This window comes from Aythya fuligula, chromosome 10 (genome assembly GCF_009819795.1).
Source record: "Aythya fuligula isolate bAytFul2 chromosome 10, bAytFul2.pri, whole genome shotgun sequence".
In the NCBI taxonomy this organism is placed as follows: domain Eukaryota; kingdom Metazoa; phylum Chordata; class Aves; order Anseriformes; family Anatidae; genus Aythya; species Aythya fuligula.
The window spans coordinates 2,691,893-2,716,935 of NC_045568.1; the positions used below are offsets into that span (position 1 = coordinate 2,691,893).

Genomic DNA, 25,043 nt, shown 5'->3' on the forward strand with positions numbered 1-25,043 from the left:
AAAGATCTACAGCAGAAAAAAGCTACCTCTGAATGGTATGTGGTATAACTCAAGATTTCCTTTTTTTTTTTTTTTTTTTTTTTGGTGGGAAATAACTATGGTTTGGTCACACTTGTTGGAAACATCCCACCTTGTGGGCTGACAATTATTTTGTGGGTTCTTAAGTCATGATGTAGGTGCTTTCTCTGTTCCTCCAGGCTATTTATTTCATTTTGAGCTCATGGATCTGAGGCAAGGAAGTAGTTGGATGTGCACTGGGGAACAGTGGGGGCCAGAGTAGGTAGTTGCTTCCATTCCTCCAAGCCCTGACAACCACAAACCAGTGATCTGCCAACTCGTTACATTCAGATGGTGGTCGATTCACAAATAATGACTAATCACTGGGCTATTTAAAGACAAGTGGATTTCCATCTCCTGTTTTAAATTCAAACACTGACTGTGGTCTATCTCTGAAAAAGAACTACCTTGCCTTGCTTGCAGAGCTTGTTGTTTCTTCATTTTACTTGTGAGCATCAGACTTATCTCCAGCAAACGGCAAGGCATGAGGAAGTAGTGGTTTTAGCTAGCTAAAAAAACTTGATCCCATGTCTGTCCCCTTTTTTAGCAAGTCAAGCTCTGCTATGAAAATCTTAATGTATTTGTAGTTTTAAACATCTTGAAGGCAATTTTGCTGGATAATTTTAGCTTGGAAATTTTGTAAGATTTTTTTTTCTAGCCAGTTTTTCTGATAAAATCTGATGTACTTATTCTACTAAGCTATTATCATGATATTTTTGTTCTACTGTTCCGGACTTTTATGCAAGTGTATTTAAATTAAAGGCACATTATCTTTAGCAAAGAGACAGCTGCTACTTTAATTCAGGTAATGTATAAATTGCTATACAGAGGTCTGCTCTGAATACTAAAATAACCAAGCATGCCTCTACAAGAAAACAAACCTTCAGAAGATAGGAGAAATGCCATATTTGCATAAATCTAAGAATGTTGCAGTATTTACAAAGCTTTTTTTTTTTCTGAAGCTAAATTGTTGTCACTTCATTTTCTTAGATCATGTATTTATTTTATGCTAATTTCTTTGAGAAACGCTAATTACAATTCTTTGTTTCCAATGGTACAATGACACTGCTCGTGCCTCCCATGGTTCTGTTGGTCACGAGTTGGCAGAACTTGATGCAAAATAGGACACCCCTGGTTTATTTCCTGCTCCTCAACTCTTAATCAATATTTGATATTATTCAACAATTTACTGTTGGATGTCTTTCAACATTTTCTTTCATATTCTGTTTTGTTCCTTTGAGGTCCTGAATAATTGTAATAAAATGAAAGTGTGTATGGTGCAGAAATCTGTGCCTTCTTATAGTAGGGCCGTGCTGACTCTTTTTGTACATGAGCTAAATAGGGAGGTGAGTTTAATTTTGCAAAAAATAGTAGGGAGATGAGTTTATAAATACTGAGGAGAAATTTTATCACTGACACTATTAAAGCTATTTGTTATTTAAAATCTAAATAAGTAAAAACCTACTCAAAATATGGAAAAATAGAAGATGCAAAGTGTTGGAGAAAAAAGGATATAAACTTTCTGGTAACAGTTCTCTTTCAGTGTGGGGTTTTAAATTTCTGTTACAATCCATTTGCCTTTTGGTTACTTATAGCTACAGTCTTGGTTGTCTCTTGCCATTTCTCAAATGAAAAAACAGTAGGAAAAAAAAAAAAAGAAACAAGAGAAACTGGATAGATGTGGCTTCAAAAGCCATGAAAAGACATCTTAAAAATAGTAATACTCAATTGCACACTTATAAGATTTATTTTTGTTCAACAAAAGATACTACACTTGCCCAATACCACAGTTTTGCAATTCTGCAGATTAGTTGGATTTAGCATGAGAAACACTGACAGAGCTCTGAATTGTCCTCTTCAATTGCCACAAAGCTGGACTGAGGTAGCTCTCGTATTTCATTACGTGATTTTGATTTAAATACAGGTAGCTTAAAGCTTTCCACTTACAAATAACAAAATTAGGATGCATTTCATTTGTAATTCCTATAGGATCTGTTCTTGTACTGCTACTTAGTCTGTTTATAGCCAGTGCAGCCCTAAATCTGCTGCTTTGTGATGCAGGGCCTCTTTTTGCAGACTTGCTTAAATGATGCTGCTTTACTTTGTGTCACACACATCAATCAAAAAATCCGTAATACGTTTTTCTGTTATTTCTTCATTGTATGTTTTCCCTTAATACAATTGAATTATTTTGCTATCCATTCATCATCTTGAGGTATTGCTCAAGTTGGTTATTATTTAACTAATACAAAGCATATAGTTTGAAGAATTTTGTGGTTTTTCAATACTACTAATTCACAAAGATATTAAAATTACTGCATTCCTAGAAGAACTAACTCCAAGACTCCATGACCCGCTATGAACATTACAATTGGGGTTTCCTATCTTTTCATTGTACAAAATCCATAAACATCTGCAATTCTTAATGTCAACCTTGTGCCCTTTAAAGGAAATATCGATGTGCCTAAAGTATTGTTGTAGACGGAAATCCATGGGGATTTTTGGCTTAGAAGGAGCAGTGTGTGCCTTTTGTAGAAAATAACATTTGTGTTGTATAATTTATTTATATAATGTAAAGGGCTAGGTTAGTAAAGTGCAAATTACATAAACCAATGTTGACCTTGCTCTGAAATCATTATGTGAACACTTGGAGTTGCTGAGCCTGTAATACAAAAAATATTCTTCTTTCAGCTGACAGCACATTTGACAGTGGTCAGGGGTCCACTGTTTATTCAGATTCCCAGAGCAGCCAGCAAAGCGTCATCTACTCATCTCTACCCGATTCAGTACCTCCTGCTATTCAACGGGTGTATAGCCCTCCGCTAAGTGAGAGCCAGGCCTTGCCCCATAGCCTTCAGCAGCTGGGGCACTACCAGCAGCCCTCAGGGGTAAGTCTAAAGCTTTTCAAAACTGTTCTGTTAGCACAGATTATATTTAAGGACTCAATTTATACTCTGCTGTCAGTAGGAATGAATTCCAGGGCTTGCTTCATATATTCCTCACTTGTTTCTACCAATGGCGATTTGCTTAGTCGGTGTTTTTACTTGATCTAAACCACGCATTAAGTAGATCATGTACTTGCAGTTCATTTCACCATTCTTAAGACATGCTTCACTGGCAGCTGTTATTTTATTATTATTTTTTTTTTTCAGTTAAAAAGCATCATCAATCTGTTTTCACTGAGCTATAGTAACAGCTTTGGAAATACTAGTTTTAAAGTCATGCCTAGATTTGAGAATTGTTTTGTTTGGTTTTGTTTACTGTCAATATAGCCATGCATTTTTTCTTCACTTGTTCAAGAGCTTCTTAATATGATGTTTCTCCCCATTGTGACGAGGGTCAAACATCCATTCACTGCCGTTCTGGCTCTGGGTTTGGATTTAACATCGCACAGACGGCGAGGTACTTCCATTATTGAGGTTCCAAAATCAAGGACTGGAAGCCCAGTCAGACATTCACACTTGTTCCCACTTTCATACTGTTATGACCTTGACCAAAAGCAGCTAATGGAACTACTGGTGCAAGAATAAACACATGTGAGTGAACATAAATCATCAGGTGATTCCAGTGAGAGGCACGCCATAAGTGTGGTATGTCCTTCAGAAACTGCAGCAACACCACGTTCCTGTTGCAGCCTGCACATGTGACAGGCAGTGCTCCGTGTGCTTCTCGTTGCCACAGTGATTCGGTCTTGGGGTTGACTCCAGATATGATGTCCCTTCCCCAAGAACTCAGAGAGAGGAACACAGCCCTGCAGACTAGAGAAGGGGAAGCAGGCACATCACCACCAATGGCTTTGGGGTTCTCAGTAAACCTTGCTGAGGTAGTCTTGCTTAAGCAGTCTTGTCAGGCATGCCTACCTTACTTATTTCAGCCTGGCAGAGACCAAAACGTGTCAAAAGTTGTGATGCCTATTGAAAGTGCTCACTCCCTGTGCAGCCAGCTTCCAGACAGCTCAGTGTCACAACCTCTTCCCCAAATAAGCAGGCCATGTGGCAGGAGTTTAGACCTGCCTGTGTTACATGAATCTTTACAATACATAATTAGCCAGAAGACCAGTTCTCCCGTGAGATCTGCAAGAGTTGCAGAAAGTACTCTGCCTTGTGAATCCTCTGATTGTGGAGAAGTCAACATGCCTGGACTGTTCCAGCCCTGTTGTGAAGTTTGCTCTGGCAAAACACCACTGGCAGAGAACAATTGGGTGACTGCAGCTACCTGGAGCAGTGGAAGCAGCCTGCCTAGTAAAAATGACAGTAATGATGTGGTAGGTTAATTTTTTGTTTTGTGCTATTTGATATAACAGAAGAAAAATGAAATCCAGGACCAGTGGTTTTCCTGCTTGATCCAGATTTACCCAACGTACTTTGAAAGTGCTTCACTTTCCCTGGTTTTACCTTGTATTTTCCAAAATGCCTGCAAGAAATTGTGAACTGTATTTTGTGAATGCACTGAAACATGACTCCATTTACCTGAAGGAAAAACCTGTAGCCAGCTCCCTCCACTGTGGAAACCACCATTCCTCTGTGCATACTTCTGCAGGGATGCATTCTTCCTCATTCCTTGTTTGCATGAAGCACTAACTTAATGTAGCACACAAAAGGCACATTTTAAAATATTTTTTTATTAAATTGAGCTGTGCAGACTGCTGTTTTAGAGCAGACTCATTCTTTCCATTGATACATCTCTAATTTGAACCTAAATGCATTACTTCTTCTTGAATAAGGTTTTGAAAGGATAATAACTTTATTCATAAGCAAAATAGCTCTTTGGTTTTTGGTGAGTTTTCCATATTTATTTTTCTTTCTGCAGTATCATAGATAAAATGTTCCAGAGTTTGTGTTTCTTGGGAATTTCACGTCTGACTCAAAATCTTCCATTTTCCAAGAAAGAATAAGTATCAGTGTATTTTTCTGGGAGATTATTTACCAAGATAACATATCGGCACATAGCTGGAGCTGTAGTTGGTTTTTTGTTTTAGGCTTTTAAATATCAGTCTGACATACTGTTTATTTTCAACATATTTACCTACTTGGAGCTGAAGTTTTAGAGAACTGCTGTTGTTACAAGCCTTATCTGTGTTTCTTTTTTGTTGTTGTTTTTACTTTCACCGGTTGTTTTATTTTTTTCACTTCTCTATTCATTTTCTTGGCCTCAATGTCAAGTAAATTACCTGTTTATTTCAAAGATCAAGATTCTTTATGAAAGTATAAGTGTCTTTGTGAAGATATTGTTGTACCTACTTAGTGGCTTGTTGTTGTTATGTTCTTCATCACCGTGTATGTACTGTCAGTGGTTTTATTAGCTTGCATGCTTGCTTCCATAAAGAAATGCAATGCAGCGTGGTTGTCTCATTGGCCTTTGGAATGACAGCTTTTTTCCATGTTTTTAGATTAACAAACTTTCCATTCCTTGCATAACACCTTCACATTATGTCTTTTTCCTCTGATTTGAACCAAGTATTGAGTAGACTATTTGCTGGAGTGTGTATCCCTAACAGTTGCAGAGACTTTTAGCATCAGGGCTATTCTTTTCCCTAATTCTGTGCTCTCCTTGCTTGCAGCCTGCCCTGCCTGTGGTTCAGGCTCCACCTGCGGTCGTGCCCCAGCGACCCCAGCACTACCAGGAGCCAGCGATGACGTTCCCCGTGGTGCAGCCGACCACCGTCGCTTCCTTGCAGCTGGGGCAGTCGCAGCCAGTGCTTGCCAGCCAGCAGGTGAGAGGCTGACTGCTGCCCCACAGCGCCTTTCTCACCCCAGTCTTTAGCCATGCTCTGCTCAAGCTGACACCTATGATAAGTTCGAGTTACTTCAAACTATTAAACCATCACTTTAGAGCCTCAGGTAGGGTCAGGGATGGGCTTTGAGTTTAAGACACAGAAGAGTAATGGGTTTGAGCACAATCAGTGTTCAATACCTTGAAATAGGATTTGTATTAATTGCACTATAATTTGGCACCTCTAGCTCAAAGTATTTTTAAAAGGTCAGAAAGCAAGCCTAGTACTGGTGTCAGTTGTCTTCAAACACTCAGTGACGCTGTTGTGCATGCATGTTAAATGTAGCTCATTATAAACATCCCGCAGATCCCTCTATCTTCGAAAAGAGGAATCTGTCTCCCTCTGAGCTGTCTCCAAATAGTAATTCTGTGCATTTTGGGTTATCGAATTCCCCAACAAGTTCTGTACAACACCTCTTTCAAGCATGGACATCTGTGAAGGCTACAATTGCTTCCTTGTACACAGGTGGTATCAGCTTGAAAGAGGTGTAGCCACAGATCTATATAATGTGCTAATTTGTGGCTCATTTTTGTGATCCTACCAAAATATTGGCTTCCTTGGGAAGAAACTGTTGACAAGGCTGAGAAATGCCTGCATACTTTGTGTCTGACACATAACAAATCTCTTCATACCTCTCCAGTTATCAGTATTTATTGGTGTTACATGTTATTATTTTTTTAATATGCCCTACTCTTCTGAAAGCATCAGTATGGGAACAATGTGATTTGGTCTCTTTGAAAAACACATGCTTATGTGAAATTTTATGATGTATTAGATTTTTTTTTCTTTTTATTCTAACGGGCAGGGATGATATGGTTCTTTCAGCCTAAAGTTTTGTTTTTTCTCAAGCAAACTTAAGACCTCTCCCATTGCGGAGATCTCTGTAGTGGCCTCTGGAGCTTTACAGTGACAGTGTAACACTTGTTGGTTTTGGCGTTTACATAGGAATTCTTAAATGTTTGTGTCACTCTTAGTTGGTTGCCTTTAGGAAGACCTACTTTGAAGACAGTGATAAGTTATAGGAATAGTAACTGGTTTTGCAGTCAGCACAGAACATATTCCTTAAGGCCAAATCCAGTAGAGCACTAGATAATGTGTCTTCGTGCATGACACTATGAGCAGTGGAAAACTGCAATCTTTTTGTAAACAGATGGTAGGGCATGTTAGCAAATGGATGGGAAATCAGGGTGCTAAAACTTGTCTGTTTAAAAGAATGAAATATATCGATCTCTTATGAATATACACTGACTCAGACATGGGATCAATATAGCATCTCCTCAATTTTTTTTTCTTTTCAATTTGTGTGTCTGTTCACTTATGTTAAGGCTATAATGAGGCAAAATTAGCGCAGTTCATCTGGACTTTTTGCACTCCCTGTGCTTGATCCACTTCACAAGCACTTTGTGAAATACAAGTTGAATTGAAAATGGAGGTCTTAGTTAGCTACCTTAGCTCCATTTGGGCAGTTTTTCTGCTTTTAAGTGTCCTCTCGCACGGAAGGTAGGTTGAACAGCCGGTGTCAGTGTGCCCAATTCCCAGTTATCTGTTGGCCGCCTGTCTGAGCTGCAGATTAACCCAGCACAGATGCCGAGGTACCTGAGCTGGCTTTGTGTGCTGGCCAGGTTTATCAGCCCAAGTGCAGCACCATGCACAGGCGCTGTTCTGCTCCTGAGCTCGGCTCAGGCATTGTTCTGCTCCTGGAAGGAGGGTCCCTGCTGCAGAGCTGAGTGGTCTGGGGAGCAGAGCCCATGCTGTGGGAGCTACTTGTGCTCCCCACCAAGGCTCAGTGCCTCATCTGGGCTTCATCTCAGCTGTCTCCTCCTTGCTCATTGCCAGTGTCAGGACAGCTCTGGCCATGCCATGTGTTTGCACCTGCACTGCCACTCCCTGGAGTTTGGGATTTCACCTGGCTAAATGCCCCTGCTCTTCCAAACCTGGAATGGCAGGAACTGCAACGCAGAGACAGTTCTTTGTTTTTTCTTTAATGTGGCAGGACAAATACTCAGCCGAGACTAGTAAATGCTGCGGGAGATGAACTGATGTTGTGCAGTTATTTGACACCTATACAGTGCCTTCTAGTGTGTCTTACACTGCTTGTGGCATTCAGTGCATTCAGCCCCAAACAATAGGCACCAGTAGCCAAATGTTCCTTGGTTCACTGATCCTTGTATTGGCAACTTACCATCTGCAGTGGAATTTTAGCAGTTCAAAGGGGGGTGGCAACTGGCTTCCTTGATGCACATCATACAGTTTTATTGTGTTAATGTACCTAAAAATTCTGGTTGAAGAATCTCTCTACTGAAAAAGTATAGAGCAAAATTTTATAATACAGGTTTATGGTGGAAGTGGCAAAGATGAATGATTGTGCTGTTTGGCTATTCGTTTGAAAGTCACCTTTTGAACATCAAGCATGGCATGAGGTTTTATGTGCTGCAGAGCCTGGGCTAATCAATTAGTCCTGCGGTCCCAAGTAGGTCAGGCCAGAGCCAGCTTGGTGCCTCAGTGCCATACTTCTGAAACAGAAGATTTTTTTTTAAGTACTTTCAGCATTAATTAATTGTATTGAAGAGGGAGATATCAGTACCATGAAAAACATGAAACTTACTGGTTATTTTCAGCTTTAATGCAGCTTTTTATTTCTGCTCTACTGTATAGAATTTGGCCAGCCAGTGGAACACCATTCCCATGAAATGATAAAACTGCTTCTTTGGCAGGCCCACTGTTACTCCAGCACTTCACAAATACCTGGGATCCAGCTAGAACTTTTACTATCACAGAATCACCTAGGTTGGAAAAGACCTCAAGATTAACAAGTCCAACCTCTGACCTAACACTAACAATTCCTTCACTGTAATTATTGTTTTATTCACATCCCAGATAATATGTTGTATATTTCAATGCCTGCTGCATTACGCAGTTGGCTTTTAAGTGCCAACATTAGCTGGGTATAATCTGTGTAGTGGGAATCTTTGAACTCAGTAGGTGGGGATTTTACTGGGCCAACTAGAATGATCTCTGGGATTTAGCGACTGAGTCATTACAAATAACCTTTCCAAGACAGTTAGAACTTGTCTTTTCAGGTAATGTATCTTGCATTTAAACATGTTGAGAGAAAGCTGTGGCTATGTCCAGTGAACTGATTCTTTCATAATATACATGCTATAACCCATTTTTGTTCTTTTTTTCTTTCCTGGCAGCAACCCATATCACAGCAAACTCCTCTGCAGCAGGTGCTTGCCAGTCAGCCAGTCTGTCCAATCCAGCCTGCAACCCATCTATTGCCCCAGTATCAACCTCAGACCTCTCAGGTGGCAGCTAGCAGTACACCACTAAAACCCCTTCAGATTTCAACTGTGCCACAACTTCCACCCGTTGCCCCTTCCCAGGTAATACCTTTGAAAACTGCGTATGAATACATCCATTTGAGTGAAGCTTTCCAGCTAATAATATGATTTGCAGTTTTTGTATGGCTATTTTGAATGCATGCCTATTTAGTCCATAAGAATACACCTTTTCCTTACTATTTTTTTTTGTTTGGAGAATCAAAAATATACTTTGTGAAAAATCCTGTGTCATGCCTGGATAATCCCATTAGTTTATTTTTATTTTTTATTTGCACCTTCCCCTGTGGTGTACTCTTTTCCCATCCCAGGCCTTAGAGCATGAGAAGTTGCCCTTTTTTGTGTTTGAGCTCTTCACCACTTTCCCTAAACCTCTCCCAGCTCTCAGACCTGCTTCCGTGTTCAGTAGCAGGGATGGACCCTTTCTGTGGCCTGGAACGGTTTGTTGGAGCTGTTGTGTTTGCTAGTGACAGCCTTTGTGATGTGAAGCAGCCTACCCAAAAGGGAAGAAGCGAGCTGCTTCGATGATAACAGTGCAGTTATCATGGTCTGCTGTGTCACTGGGAGGTTTTGATTTTAAAAAACCCTTTTACAGAATTCCCTGTGCTGCCTGGGATGCAACCAACCTTTTTAAAGATAAGACTTTTATATTGTCACATTGAATTTTGCATGAAAGAATGTAGCATTTTTGTCTGCTCTGATTCCTTTTAATTTCTGTTAAAACGAAAGCAACTTTTTAAGTTAGGATGTTGCTTGAAGGCTTCGAACTGGCTTGAGAGATAGTTTTAAGCTCCCAAGGTGTAAAAATGCCCCCCCCCCAACTGAAATTCTTGCTCTTTTTCTAATGATTAAAGAACAATTAAGTTTTTAGTACTTTTTATAAACATCAGGACATAAATGGAAGTGATTAACAAACAGACATAATTATCATCATGGCACAGGTGATCTTTACATACTTGTATGGCAAATGAAACTACTTTGTACCATCAATGAAAGCACTTGCAATTTATGTGATATTATATTTTTTTCAGATTCCTCAGTTTCCTGTCATTCCTGCAATTACTCCTCTGGCAGGACTTGACAACCTTCCTCCAAACCTCTCTGATATACCTGCTGCAAACGTGCCCCCCATACCTGCTCCTTCTCAATATTTTGCTCCAGCTGTGATTTTACCGAGCCTCCCCATGAACCCCACTCTGCCTATGGCACCAAACTCCCCAGCCCTCCCCATGCAGGCAGTGAATCTTCCTCATACAACTGTGGCTTCTCTGGTCTTGCCCTGCCAAACAATAGTGCCAAATATGTCAGCTGCTACAATACCATTGCTTGCTGTGGCTCCGCCGGGAGTGTCAGCGTTGCCGCCACATCACGCAGTGTCCCAGCTCTCCCAGCAGCAGATGTACCAGACCACCTTCCAGCAGATAATTCAGAGCGAAGCGCCCTCTCCCCATCACACGCAGAGCACGCAAGCAGTTTCCCAGCCGCAGCAACCTCCACCTCCTCAGTCACTTCAGCCAAGCATAATTCATCCTTCAGAACAGACGTTGCCCGCGGCTGGGGCTGGTAACCAGGTAATCCGTTCGCCGTTGGGCTGTGTCGCTGCTAGACCCTAGGGTGGTTATTGAACGCAGGCATTCCTGGGGCTTATTCCATTGTAAACGTGCAATTGGGAGATTTGTTTCTTGCTTTTAAGATGTTTTGTTAACTCCTTGTCCTTGATTCTGACTGCAGTTCAGCTAGAGCTGGACTCAGGTGGAGCACTGAGGTCTTAAACCAGAGACAGGTGAATATTGTAGATAAAAGGAGTGATCTAATGGCCTTTGAAAAGCAGGCAGAAACATGCACTTTCAGAATTCCCTTTTCTTTCTCCCATCTGAGCTAGAAAGGAGCGGCAAGGAAGCATGAGCTGTCATTCTCGTGAGACAGGAGAGGTGACTAAGCCGTGACAGCAACTACCCAGCACTGCTGATGCTGAGGTTTTGCTGCCAGTACACTCAGGATGCATAGACTTCATATACAGATGGCAAAATATGGATGAGCTGGCAGAAGCAAGTGAAATGATAGAAATGTTTTGATGTATACCCGCTTGAGAATAGCGTCCTTTGTAAAGCCAAAGGAAATGACCATCTGATGATAACTTCAGAAATCTGCATGACAGCAGTCTATCAGACAAGAATGAACACTAGCTTCAGACCCTTTTTCCCCCTTAAAAGAAATGAAGCGTAAAATGAAGCTTCCAACATTAGCACTGTTTACAAGAGAATTGATTCAGGACCCGTTGACAGAGTCTGTAAACACTTGTATTGCCACATCTGTGGTATGACAACATGAAATGCAGTCTGACCCAAGCAGGAGAGAGCACTAAATCTGTTAGTAATAGCATTCTTGAAAATCTCTGTTCTACTACATCACTTTGCTGTAACATACCGATTAAAATTCATAACATCTCATTTCAACCTGCCATATCATGGCATCTTCAAAGTAGTACATCATTTTTAAATTTGTCTTCAGCCATATATTTGGTACAGAAATATTGTTTGTGGAAGTGTAGGCAATGCAGACCCTAAGACTGTTACCACTGAGCTAATTAGCCATAGCTTTTCTGATGGCTTTAGAAAGAATTGAACCAGGCGTGGCAAACACCAAACCTAAAGAACTGATATTTGCAAACAGTGCTGACAGTCATTATTTACCAAATACGTACAGAAGATTTCCATTATATTCTTTAGGATTAAAAAAAAGCTAATGCAAACAAAATGGACAAGCACATAGGATTATTCAAAAATAGATTGTTCATCTTTTAACGTGCTCCTAATGGGAAGGTATTTCTGTAAATAAAGGCATTCCAATGCAGGGCTGTTTCTGCAATTGATGTCCAGCACCTTTATGTCCAATCTTGCCCAGGTAAATAATAAATTGAAACATTTTGTGAATTATTTTAGTTATGTAAGATGAAAAAAACATTTCACTATTCTTCTGCACTGTACACCAAAGTTACTACTCTAACAACCTCCACTTAGGCAGTCTTGTAACCATTGTGTTGCAAAGGACTCTGCATCTTTATATTTATCCACTTAAAACCTGGAATAATAATGTTGGCTCATATCCAGAATCTGCACAGAGCATGCAGTAATGAAGTTGTGTGTTCTAGTTCTCATCGGAGTCTTGATTTTTATTTTTTTTTAATTGTCCAAATATTTTAAATCTCTAGGTGATGACAAGTACTTCAAAAACAATTAAAAATTATGCAGTTGTACCTAGTACAAAAAAGCCTTCTTTCTTCTGTATTTTCTTATCTCCCCTTTTCCTTATTCCTACAAGCTCAGTCCCCTTGGAAAAATACACAATGTACTTAAAAGGAGAATATTCTGTTCTTAACTGTACAACTCAAAGAACTGTTATGCAGAATAACAACATAGTCTCTAAGGTAGCTGGCATCTAATCGTATCGGTCCAGTTCCCACAAAGCGCTTACGCACATGAGTTATTTTAAAGCATTGAAGAAATCCACTGAGATAAATGAAACTTCTTCTGTGTGACACAAGGAAGCGCTTGCAGGATTGAGGCCTTAGTGTGCCAGGAGAAATTGTATCTGAAATTTTTAAACTAAATGGAAAACAATGTGTTCTGTAAGGCATTGGCATATATTCTGTCTAAAAAGAGTTAATCGTGTCTATATTAGCTAATAGTGCATATGCAACATTAAAAAAAAAATCTAAATTATGGATAGAGTATATTTTTCTCTGCATGGATTGTGTGTTGTGCTCACTGAAAACAGAACAAACTATACAGGACAAGGAATTCATAATCTAAGATTTTAATTTCTTAGCAAAACATGGTTTTGTTTCTACAAAGAAAATAGTGCTTGTGAAATACACGCTGTCACAACTGTACAGGAAGAATCCTTTGATTTTTATTTGGTCATGTTAAAGCAAATCTAAACTCTTTAGTTGCCCTTCCAATCAGAAACCACACGGGTATATTCTCAATGCAGAATTGTAATCCTTTTTCCATGAACTGCAGTGACTTTAGTACTTTGTCATATAAGTCATAAGCACTCTAAGTAGAGATTTATTTTAATAGGTGTCTATTGTGTTGCAGCAGATTACTGGACATACTCAGTATGCTTTGGAAACTGCAGCCCAGGTGCCGGTACTCCCAGTGCAACCTTCGATAGTCATGTCACCGCCTTTGCAGTTGCAGCCCGAACTATTGCCTCCCCGTGTCGCTCCAGAAAGTATTTCACAGATCCATGGCAGCCTTGCTACAGCTAGCCCACCAGTGCCCATAGATCACTGTCTGCCTCTTCAGCCTTCTGGTCTTCTGCAGCTTCAACCAGATCTTTCCCAGCCTCTGGGTCAGCAGCTCCCAGCTCCCAGCTCAGCTGTCCAGGCAGTTACAGAGACATCGCAAGAGGTAGTGCTGCCTCCCCCTTAACCTTCCTTGTGGGCACGGGCTTATTTCACAAGGGAGATGATCCACTCTCACCACATAGAGCTGCTTCTCCTAGAGGCTACTAACTCCGAGTAGGCAAATAATTGGCTATTTCCAATGAAGCTGGAAACGGCATGTTTTACCTTCTGCTACTTGTGAAATGTCTCCTTGAAGTAATCAGGCAGCAGGACAAGTCAGCCACAAAGCACATCTTTGTCAGTAGTCCAGCGCAAATACACACAGAAATTACCTTCTTTAAGTGCTGTGGGTCAGTAAGAAACTGTTCTATAAAGTTCCATCTGTGTTTTGTCCAGTCTAGTTTTAAATGTCTCAAGCCATTGTGCAACCAATCACCATTTGCCTTAAGAAACCATTTCATAATCTGTTTTTTCATTGTGTAAAAGCTCTTCATGTTCTTCAATTTGAGCCTTGTTTGCATTTCATCAGCGTTTTACCCTCCTGTATTGCCTGAATTCTACTCTAGCCCTGTGATTTTTTGTTTCTTCAAGTACTCATAGGCATTGCCAATTCTCAGTGGCCATATAAGCAAGATACAGTTTATAAGGAAAAACAATAAAACTGAAGCTTGTCTTCTGTCTGCTATTTTGACTTTTGTTTCCACTCCCATAGTTGTTTAAACCTCAGTCTTGACAGAATGTCTTCTCTTCAATTCTTTAATAGATATCTATAAGTAAATCAAACTAAAGGTTTTGGCATTTGTACCAGATTTTAGTAATTAAGTTGAATCTGTTCTCTGCTTCTGAGTGGACATGTCCCTCATCAATTCTGCTTTCATGTTTCTACTTGTGGTTCTCCGTTCTGAATTATCTTTCCTCCCAAATTAACCCTTTCCATCTTCTCAAATTAATCTCCTCTTTTAACCTATACATCCATACACTTGTTGCATCCCTTTCCTACACAACATACCCTATGAATTTCATTTGAGGTACCACTTAACTTTTCTTCCAGAAGATGTTAAGAATGATACAAGCACTGAAACTAGATTCTAGTTCCACATTTTGTCAGTCCTTCTATCCAGTGGCAGTCTAGTTCTTGTCAGGAATTATTTGTACTGTGGTGTAGGGTATCTCCTGGTGAATTTCTTTATCCTATAGGTTAGATGTAGGTAGCAGAAACAGTAGAACTAGACTGTAGTACTTCATGTGTGGAGTCCCCATGTAAAGAATGGCTGTATCAGACACATCCCTTACTCGAGTTATTTTTTTCCAGCCTTCCTTTTATCTCTGTGCACAGCTCATGTTCGAATCAGTGCTGATGTCAAAGCTACAGTTTTCAATGCAGGGCCCATCCTCTTACAGTATCCAGAAACAATAGTGTTTCTGGAAATATAAACAAAATTAATTTCTGTAGTGGAGTGTGTGATGGGGGATGCACGTTGTCCCACATTACCTGAGAAATCAGTGCCCACTGAGGCAGGTGTCTGTCTTGACACTTCATCATATACCTAGGAACATGTATCGGCTGTTTTGCTAACTTCATTCTTGTACTTCACCTGTAATTTAAGTCCCTTCTCTCATGCAATTTAAGAAACCAATCCAATGTCATACTTTTGTCGCCTTTTTCTAGAGTAATGTAGAACAGGCTTCTCGAGTAGGAGAGGCTGAATTTCTGAGTGACAATACAGTGCTCTTCTCTCCCTTCTCTCCCTCTCATACCTGCAAAATCTCCAGTTAGAACCCAGCCCCAAGTGCAAGTGCTGCCTCTGTTGCCCTTTGTTACAGGAGACACTGGAATCCTGGAGCTGCAATGAGCCGTAAGCACTGATCATTGCAGCTGGCTTCTCTGCAAAGTGCATGGGCATCAAACTTTCTTTGTAAAGGTCAAACTGATCCAAGTGCTTCCCGTGCTGATTTTATGACATATATTGCTAAGGTTTTCTTGGGTGTAAGAGGAGTTTCATATCTGTAAATATTCAAAACACCACATATTGTTGCTGCTCTGCCATGACGCTTTTATCTGTCTCTTGTTTAAATGTGTGGCAGTACTCATATCCAAACCAATTTGAATTGATCAGGCAAATGAGATTTTGTAAGACACTTGATGAAGTGCATTACTAAAATCTAGATACATTATGTCTGTGTTCTCACTGTTCATTAATTTTGCAGTTTTATAGAAACTGCGGTCAAGTTTGGCATGGCAAGTGTGTGGCATTATAAGCAATGAGGGGTGTGGACTGGTTAACCTCTAAGCTTTTAACTATGGTCTACAAACTGCCCTGGTATGAATATGTAGTGATGACAGTCCAGGGCCTTCTTTGTGACAGTGTGTCTATAGAAGGATTTTCTATGTATGTCTATAAATGTATATTTACATAAGTATATATATGATTATATATATTTATTAATACATTTGGTGTGTGTATATACCTATAACTGCTATATACAAACCAAGGTGTGTGTGTCTGTGTATGTTACCTACATACGTGGTAAGATTATACTAGTAGGGCCAGTAATAGCACCACCACAAATTCATCACAAGAGGAGACATGGTATGAGGACCATGTTTTTAAACAATGAATTTTTGTCTCTTATTTGCAAGTTCATCGGAAATTTTCACAATAAGCCAAATATACAGAAAATACCTAACATATTTCAGGAAACAAGAGAGCAATAAAGCAAATTAGCGTATAATTTACATCCATTAAAAAAGAAAGGTAGGTGCTGATGTGGATTTGTCCTGCATTGAAGTTTTTCCACTGTGGTAAGGAATATTTTGTTTCTTTCTCTGCTTCTTCTGCCTCAGAGACAGCAGGAGGGAACTGGCATTTTAGTGTCTCTGTCTTAAGAGCATGCACAGGTATTGATGCTGCAGTCAGGAGTAATGTTGGGAGGGTCAAATGGGGCATTTTTAAGTTCCAAGAAGCGGTTAAACAGAATGTTTTAGGATTACTAATGTCTAAATAAAACTTACTTAAATTTCATACAGCAATATAATGCTTAAACAACTTTTTCTTGTATTTTAGGAGCAGGCAATACAGGACAAGCTTCAAACTCTGTCACAGAGCTGTGAAAGGTATCATATAATCTATTTGGCATAAGAAATATTTTCTTTCTGGAGGCTGTTTTCCCCTTCTATCTTTACAAAGCTGAGTCAAATGCCTGTTTTTTGGCTTGGGTGAGAGGAGAAGGAGCAGCAGGCGCTGAGCAGAAGAAAGATGTAAGGATGCAAGTGTAGGGAAAAAGTCACAATTGTTTTGTCTGCAGAGTCTGTTTTGGTTCTTCCAACACTTCTCATGCTTTAATTTGGATATTGCATTCTAGCATTGATGTACACACAACAGCTTTCACTTCAGCATGTAATTTATTTTTGTTAAAATAACTGAAGCAGTATGATCGCTGATTCTGATGCTGTTGAATCTATATATAATGATATTTTCATTAGTTGGGTCTGTAGCTTATTCCCTATTTGGAATGGGTAATCCTGCCTCACCTTCTGTAATGATCTTTCCCCAGGTATGCTATGGGGGATGGAGTATTGGTGAGAACGGTGTATTGAGCCATTCACAAATGTATCATTATAACAGGAGTTGGAACATGCAGCCAGAGCCCGTTCTGTGGCTTTGCAGTGCACAAGTTCATACTTAAGCCCAGTAATACATTAATTGCAGAAGTAATGGTAAATACTAATTCATACAGCCAGCTCAGCACTCCTCAGAAACATAAGCAAACCTCAGTTTTTGCCAGCCCTTGACTGTCTGTTCTTGTACTCAAAAGCAGAAGGGGAAGCAGAAAGGTTTAGAAGATGTAGTGAGGAAGAGCCCAGGAGCGGAAGGCTTGCTGCTGTGGCTGCTTGACTGGAGAGAGAGCTGAATGGGGGCAGTGGCTGCTGTTTCTGGGGCAGGCATGCTGCTGCTCCCATACCACAACTCCTGCTTTGTGGCAGCAGTAACAGAATTTTCAGTGCTAGGATGTGGATAAGGTAGATATGAACAGCATGTATCTGTAAGCAGCAGAGTCCTTTGCCAATTGCAGGAGCCAGCACCAGGTTTGTCTTCAGTGATTATAAAGCTGCAGGGCTCTGTGCTTTGGGCTAGGATTTTGTTGACCTTTTCTGTTTTCCTAAAGAGACAAGGTGAGTTCATAAATTTAACTTGAAGACCCCTCTTACCGTTTTCTATCTGCCCTACCAAAAAAAAAAAAGTCAGTCTGACACAAAACCATGCAACCCCGCAGCCCTAAAATTGAACTTTTTTTCCCCCTCAAGAATTTGCTGCTTTTGAACACTGCATAGAAAGTGAAATCTAATTTTTCTTAACTATAGGTTAGTTCTGACTATGAAAAAGTTAGACAAAATGAATTCACTTTGCTATCTAATGTGTTGTAGAAAGGTATGTCATTTTTTTGTCATCATCTAATTTGCCTGTTCCAGAACTGTGTGAGAAAAGCTGACTATCGTGACTGCAGCAACATGAGGAGGCTGTGTCAGAACCTGTCTCGTAGTTGTAGACAGGTTTCTATTTTCCACATACACGTGGAACTCAGTGTTGAAGTTGGGCTGTATTTTTGTAGAGTGAAGGTTAACAGTGCATGAATAAAAAGGCTGGCAGTTGCAGCAAAGGTATGATCCAGGGTATATCCGATGTGCAGAATGTATTCTCTTTCCTGACCTAATGCTTGCACATATAAGATACCTGTGAAGGGGGTAGTACTAAGCAGTTCAGTGCAACTTCTGCAGTTAGAACAGGAAGTAAAGGCCCTAAATTTAAGTAGGAATCTGTAGGTTAGTCTTAAGTTCTTTTATTCCTGTACAAATAAATTAATACAGGAATAAATTGTCCAGGAAGGTTATGAAATCTCAAGGGAGGTTTATAAGATCAATTTTACACAAGCATATGTGTGTACTGGCATAGAGCTGATCGTACCTTAAAGTAATAAATGGGTCAGATGACCTTGCAAGACTCCTTTCTGAGTCATTTTCTATGAATCTTTGGAAAATTCTGGCAGCTTCATAAATTGCGTGTTGACGTTTTCCAATACACATTATTTTACGATAAGGTTGTTAGGAGCTACTGTTTTGGTTGCTAAAAATAATGGACTGTTACTAGCTGGGACACTGGTCATCAGGGATGTTGTGGCACAATACCTTTTTTTCAGTCTTGAGAACTGTGGAGATGGGAGACACTGTCTCTGAGGGGTGCTGTACTATGTTTTTTCTTTTCCTTTGTCTCTGACAAACAACTTGACCAAGTTCAGACTTTCTGCTGTGAGTTTGAACAAACTGGAGTTGAGAAAGCTGAAGCTTAGAAAAATAAGAAAGTGTGTAGTTTGGACAGGGACCCCAAGGATCCCTAAAGAGAATGGGTTAGGGAATGTAGTGATGTATTAAGAGTGATAGGACTTCCCTATGGTATTGAGAGCAACCTTGATAGGTCACTTCTTGTTAGGTGTGATAGCGAGAGTACATTCCTGACTTAGAGTAGCTCTGTTCACTTACTGAGTATCTCTCCATAGCTGGCTCAATTTGGTCTAGAAGTGCAGACATTCACTTTTTTTTTTTTTTTTAGTGTCTGTTTTTCTTCTGTTTTACCTGTGCATAACTCCATCATCTGTGATGGCAATTTCATCCTGGGGGGTTTCTTCCTTTCTCTTGCAAAGCTACATGAGTCCAGATGTTGCTTCAGGTAAAGAGATGAGTGACAGCTTCGAAGGAGCAATAGGAAGTGGAAAACAAGAAGGAAAGTCTTCAAAGAAACATAAGAAATCTACACGTGCACGTTCACGCCAGGAGAAGTCCAGCAGACCCAAACTGACCATATTAAATGCAAGTACACTCTATTTGAGGATAAATTCAGGATTAGTTTGGTTGTGCCAGAAATAATCATTGTTAATCTTTGTCTGCAGGTTTGTAACACAGGCGATAAGATGGTGGAGTGCCAGCTCGAAACACACAATCACAAAATGGTGACTTTTAAGTTTGATTTGGATGGCGATGCGCCAGAGGAAATTGCTACATACATGGTAAGACTTGATGGTACAGCTGCCCACAGTCTCTTACTACAACAACTTGCTTCAGCCAATTTATTCTTAAGTGGGCTTGTTACAAGCTTTCTGGTGGCTGTGGAATGAGACATTAACAAAAATGTTATTCTTTTGCTCTTTATTTTGATGTGACCTTATAGGTAGAGAATGAATTCATATTGCAGAGTGAAAAAGAGACATTTATTGAACAAATGAAAGATATTATTGATAAAGCAGAAGATATGCTCAGTGAAGATACAGAAGGAGAACGAAGTTCTGATCAGGGAACAAGTCCCCAACAGGATACTGATAGACTGGAAATGAATGAGGTAAGAAACATTAAAAACTTCTAGTTTGATTCCTTTTTCTTGACATCCCTTACCGTAAATTAGTTTTATATTCCATGCTAAAACAAGGTTTCTTAGCTATAAGAATAATTCTTCTACTCAGTTAAGGCTTACAATATACATATTCCTTGGAATAACGCTGCTTTATTGATACCAAGACAGCTAGTTCTTCTGTTTTGTTTTTGTTCCTTTTTTTTTTTTTTTTTACTAGGAGAAGCGGCAATCTCAGATGAAGACACCCGTGTATCAACAGAATGGTAAAAATACATTTGAATACAAACTCCATCTCTAGCTTTAAGTCAGTGATTAGTTTATGCAGAAGTTTGCTAATTCAGGAAGACATCCACTGGCTACTGGTGGCTGGTAATATATCTAGAAATAAGGGTGTAACAGTGGTCTCTGCTGTTAGTAGCCTTGAAGATCGCAGGGCTGAGCTGGATTAGTCTAACATCTGGGGGCATTTAGGAAAGCCCTGAATTACGCAAGCTGATAATGAGTCTAGGAAAAGTCAAGAAGGCACAGGAAAGCATACTCTTCATAACAATTAATACATTTGGAAGAGACAGCTAAAAGATTGTGTTTGCATTGGTAATTTATTTGAAATTTCTAACCTGAAAGTTTTTAGCTATCTCAGTGTTACTGAGAGGAATCATGGCCTGCTGAACATCATTGTGTCTTAGAGGTTTTACAGCCAAGTGCAGAAGGGAAAAAAATAAGTCCTTTAGTCTCTTTTTAAGTGGATGTTGGTGGACAAATTTAAACCTCTGCAGGAGGAAGCAGTGTTCCCAAAATTCTTATTACTGGGGCTAATACTGTGTATTTGCTCCATTCTTACAGGGAAAGAAGGATAATTTAAAACTTGACAGGTACAGAAATTGGATAATCTTCCAAACTAGATTTTCTGCTAAAAAGATAGTGTTTATTTTTTGCCTATAGAAGTCGTATAATTTTCTAGCACAGCTTTTTTTAACATAAGCTTTATATTTATGCTGGTGGAAGGTTCAAAGTGTGTACAGTTCTGGTTTGCCATTTTCATATGCCACACCTTGAGATAAGACTTGAAAGTAAATATTAGCTATAACTCTTCATCCTTAGTTAAAATAGATAAACTTCACAAAAATTAAGAACTTTTTCCATAATGAGAACTGTTTGCAATACCACTAATAAAATTGTGTATGAAACTATTACCCTTTCAAGGGTAATAAACACTTGCAAATACATTTTCCAATAATTTACTGTAAGTACATGGTGGAATCGAGAGGTATTGCTGTCTCCCTTCCAGATCGTGGCTTCTCTGGGATAGGAATCAAATTGGAGCCATTGTTTTAATCTTGGCTAGTACTACAGTTATTCTGTCTTTCTATCTAAATATAGAAGTTAAGACTAGTTTATGATGTGTGGTCTGGAATGAACAGAAACTATTGTTTACTTCCTATTTCATTTTCATCTCTAGTTTTGCATACTGGAAAAAGGTGGTTTATTATATGTCCTGTTGTGGAAAATGCTACTACTGATGCACCAGAATTTTCTCCACCAGTTCCTCAGAGTACACAGCAGTCTGAAGGTCCAGGTATTAAAAGACTTCAAAGTTTTCAGAAAATATTTTCTTCTCAAAGGTTGCTATGTCATCTCTCTCCTAGTCTTGCTTGATTTAATTGGGATAGTTGCATTTAGTAAGAGGAAGAAAATGATGGATATTTTCTAGTGGTGGTATTCAATAAGTTACCTAATAATGACAGGCAAACATGTATATAGTGGCACTTCAACATTAGTTTGATCCCAGAGGGCTGCAATCTACTGCTCCTGTGCTGTGGTAGTTTATTACTATGATCTGATACTGCTTAATACTGTTACCTAATATTACTTAGTAGTTAAAAGACTTGGGTGCTGTGTGGCAAAACATACTGCAAGTGACCTTTCTGTTCTAAAAAGCTTTTTGTAATTATAAGGTGGCTGCTTAATGAACTGAGTGGGAGAAAAAAAAAAAGGTCCCTTGGCTTTGATCTTCACTCCTGCCTATCCCTTAGAAAGCTGTTGTGGCCTGGGGAAGGCAGGAGAGGGGAGGAACAAACCCTGGCTTATGTCTGCCTTGGCTTAGAGCTGCACTCATCAGTCATTAGTTTCAAGATGTTGAGGATAAACTCCTGAGATCTAGAAAAGCTCTTCTTCCGTATCCTATCAGTGGTATACCTTATGAAATCTAGGACTAATTGTCTTCATTTAACAATTTAAATTGAAAATAATTTTACATCCCCAAGACTTCACATAGTCTGAAGAACCCAGGCCTTCCTGTCCTTGTTCCAGTGTTGAGATGAAGTACTTCAGAGTAAAATTTCTATTGATTAGGAAATGGTTATCACGCAAAACAAGTGTGTCTTTTATGTCAACCATGAAGAGCCTTCCTTAAATCATGTATTTTCAATGTGTTTATGCTTCTGAACCAAATTAGGAATATTTATCTGAGTTTCAGAAAAGTCCCAGCGCTTTAAAACTCTGCCTTATACTATAAGGTAGTCAAAGGTCTAGTCACTGCTGGTTTATCAGTGAAATATTTTTGCATAATTTGCAATTTTCAGTTCTAGTTTGACTTCTTCTGTGACAATTATTTTCTGAGAGGAAGCGGTTATCAGTTAAGGCTAGGTGTAGTTACCACTGCAGCCAACAGGGAAGCTGTGCCATGGCCGTTTCACTCAGTATAGCTCATCAGAAGTTGAACTGATGTTTGTATTCTTTCTAGACCTGGAGCAGTCAGATGATCAGCAAGTGAGCTCTGCGGTGATGGATGTGCCTGGTGTCTTAGCTTGTCAGCAGCTTCCTCTACAAGCAAGTGTATGTGACAGCCCTGTTGGAGCCTCTCCATCTTTGGCACAAATTCCTGCTGCAGCATCTTCAGCCGGCTTACAGAGCCAGGCAGAGTTTTCAGCTCCAGCACCACCGGGATCTGCTCCAAATATCCTGGAGCAGACGGCTGCTAACGGAGGTCAGCTGGAATATTCTCCACTAAAGGCAGTGATGCCTGCTCAGCCTGGCACTCCTGCCCCCCATGCTGCCTTGCTGGAGGAGCCCACCGATGCTCACCTTACTCCTCAGCCCGTTCAGCATGTGCAGCAGCCGGCAGACGAGGGCATGTGTATTCCTGATGTGGAGATAGCGTGTTGCAGTGTTGGGCCACCCAAATCAGTCCCACCAGTTCCTGCAAATGCAGCAGAGCTCTGCCCGCTCCCTGTGCTCTCAGATGCTGTCGTTTTGGAACGGCAGCCTGCATCTCAGATCCCTCACTTGCCAGAGGCCAGCCAGCCTGGCATGGTGCAGCACTCCTTTGTGAACCAAGTGTTTCCTGCAGCTGTTGCATCTGATTCTCTCAGTCTGGCAGGGTCTCAACTTCAGAGTCCTACTCAGGTGTCAGTGGCTGCATCCCAGCAACACGTGATGCTGCCCCAGACGCAGCCCATAACCTGCACCGGCGTGGGGATCAGCCTGCTGCAGCAGCAGCAGCCATGTACCGTGGAGTCAGATGGAGAGGGGCCACCCAGGGTGGACTTCGTTGACAACACGATAAAAAGCCTTGACGAGAAACTGCGCAATTTGCTTTACCAGGAATATGTCCCTACTTCCTCTGCATCAGCAGGAACTCCAGACACTTGTGTGCCGTTGGAACAGGCAGACAGTGAATTTAACTTGCCACCGTTTACTGAGGATCAAGTTCCCAAGTTGGTGTTGGATTTAAGAGAACCAGGCTGTAATGTTGCAGACACTGGCCAGGAAGTGAAAGCTGCTGAGGCCCAAGTTGCATCGCTTGTACCACCTGAGATCTCACCTTACCCAGTACTGGTTAGTCCAGTAATGACTTTGCCCTTTATACCCCTAAATCCAGCTGGCATGAACAGCTCCAAAGCAGAGGTCAGAACAAGAGTGTCCATGGCAGGATATGTATGGGTTTCTGGCTTCTCTGGTATATCACCTTTTGTCTGCTGACTGCTTTCCACTGTGAAAGTTCTCTCAAGTCCTTACTCTGCCAGATGCATTCTGACTCATTTTCCATAAACACTTATTAGTGAAAGCCAGATTTTTTCCTTTGGGTTTTAAAGTGGCATTATATCTTAATGCATTCTCTTCCCTTTGTATTCTGTTTCTAAAGCAGTCAGAAATGTGATAATTTTTTTGTACTTTAAGAAGGTAAGAGACATCGAGGTGTAGTCATTAAGTTCTGATGAAGCAGGTAGCTTTTGGTCATCCGGCTCTGACAGACTATCATCTGTTCCTCGTTCCTGTGTGTAGTTATTAGATGGGGATATCCCTCTTCACCTTGCCTCACACCACAGCAAATGCAAATAGCAGCAGGCAAGTTGCAGAGAGCCTCATGTTTGTACATGAGGTGGAATTAGAGTAGTTAAACAGAACTTCTCTAAAGACTGATTATAAATAGAGTTGTGCTTTGCATCATTGTCATGAAGCTGGTGATAATAAATGTCTAATTTGCATATTATGCATTTATGACCAATTTTAGAATGCATAGTAGGTTGCTGAAGTAGTTTAGACTCCAAATATAGCCTATATTGCTGTCACTTTAAAAGTGAGGTACAGTAGCACTGAATGTGAAATATTTATACTGCTATAGGAAGCTTTTAAGTATTAATTAATGGCAGTGATTATAATACATGCCTTCTAAGTCAGTCTGAATAAAATAAACACTTCAGGACCCTTTGTTTTGTTCAAGTGCTGCAGCTGATGCAAGACATGGTAGGTAGGAGACTGCTCTGCTTCCAGGAATGATTTTTCTCTTCCTCTGAACTTAGCAGAGCAAGACTTCACTGGGGGGCATCCAAGGAAAAGTGAGCTTTTTGAGGGGGGTTGATTTGTTGTGGTTTTTGTTTTGGTTTTAATTTTGTTTACTGGAGTAGGCAGTCTTGGGTAATTATTCACTCAGTATCTTAGTAGTGGACATGCGTTGCACTCTCTCAAATAAAATGTTGAGTTGATGATATTCAAAAGATTTGCAGCACTTTCTGGTAGAAGATCAATGTATGCCTTATTTGAAAAGAAGTACTTTTGGAGATAATTACATCACCACTACCAAGGATGAGTCTGTTCCATGTAGAGTCAGCTGGATGAAC

General features: G+C 40.2%; 1 protein-coding gene across 6 annotated transcripts in view; it reads left to right on the top strand.

Moving 5' to 3' along the window:
• The window catches only part of WNK2 (WNK lysine deficient protein kinase 2), a 117,257-nt gene that overhangs the window by 59,851 nt on the left and 32,363 nt on the right, over nucleotides 1-25,043 (top strand). For 4 of the 6 annotated variants that reach the window (XM_032194435.1, XM_032194432.1, XM_032194434.1 and 1 more), the window contains exons 9-20: nucleotides 2,749-2,945; nucleotides 5,618-5,770; nucleotides 9,028-9,216; nucleotides 10,203-10,742; nucleotides 13,272-13,586; nucleotides 16,588-16,637; nucleotides 19,220-19,385; nucleotides 19,466-19,582; nucleotides 19,744-19,911; nucleotides 20,141-20,186; nucleotides 21,383-21,499; nucleotides 22,667-23,760. In XM_032194435.1, coding sequence (XP_032050326.1) covers nucleotides 2,749-2,945; nucleotides 5,618-5,770; nucleotides 9,028-9,216; nucleotides 10,203-10,742; nucleotides 13,272-13,586; nucleotides 16,588-16,637; nucleotides 19,220-19,385; nucleotides 19,466-19,582; nucleotides 19,744-19,911; nucleotides 20,141-20,186; nucleotides 21,383-21,499; nucleotides 22,667-23,760 — 3,152 coding nt within the window. The remainder of the gene's footprint in view (nucleotides 1-2,748; nucleotides 2,946-5,617; nucleotides 5,771-9,027; nucleotides 9,217-10,202; nucleotides 10,743-13,271; nucleotides 13,587-16,587; nucleotides 16,638-19,219; nucleotides 19,386-19,465; nucleotides 19,583-19,743; nucleotides 19,912-20,140; nucleotides 20,187-21,382; nucleotides 21,500-22,666; nucleotides 23,761-25,043) is intronic. The other 2 variants (XM_032194436.1, XM_032194437.1) reach the window with 2 other exon arrangements.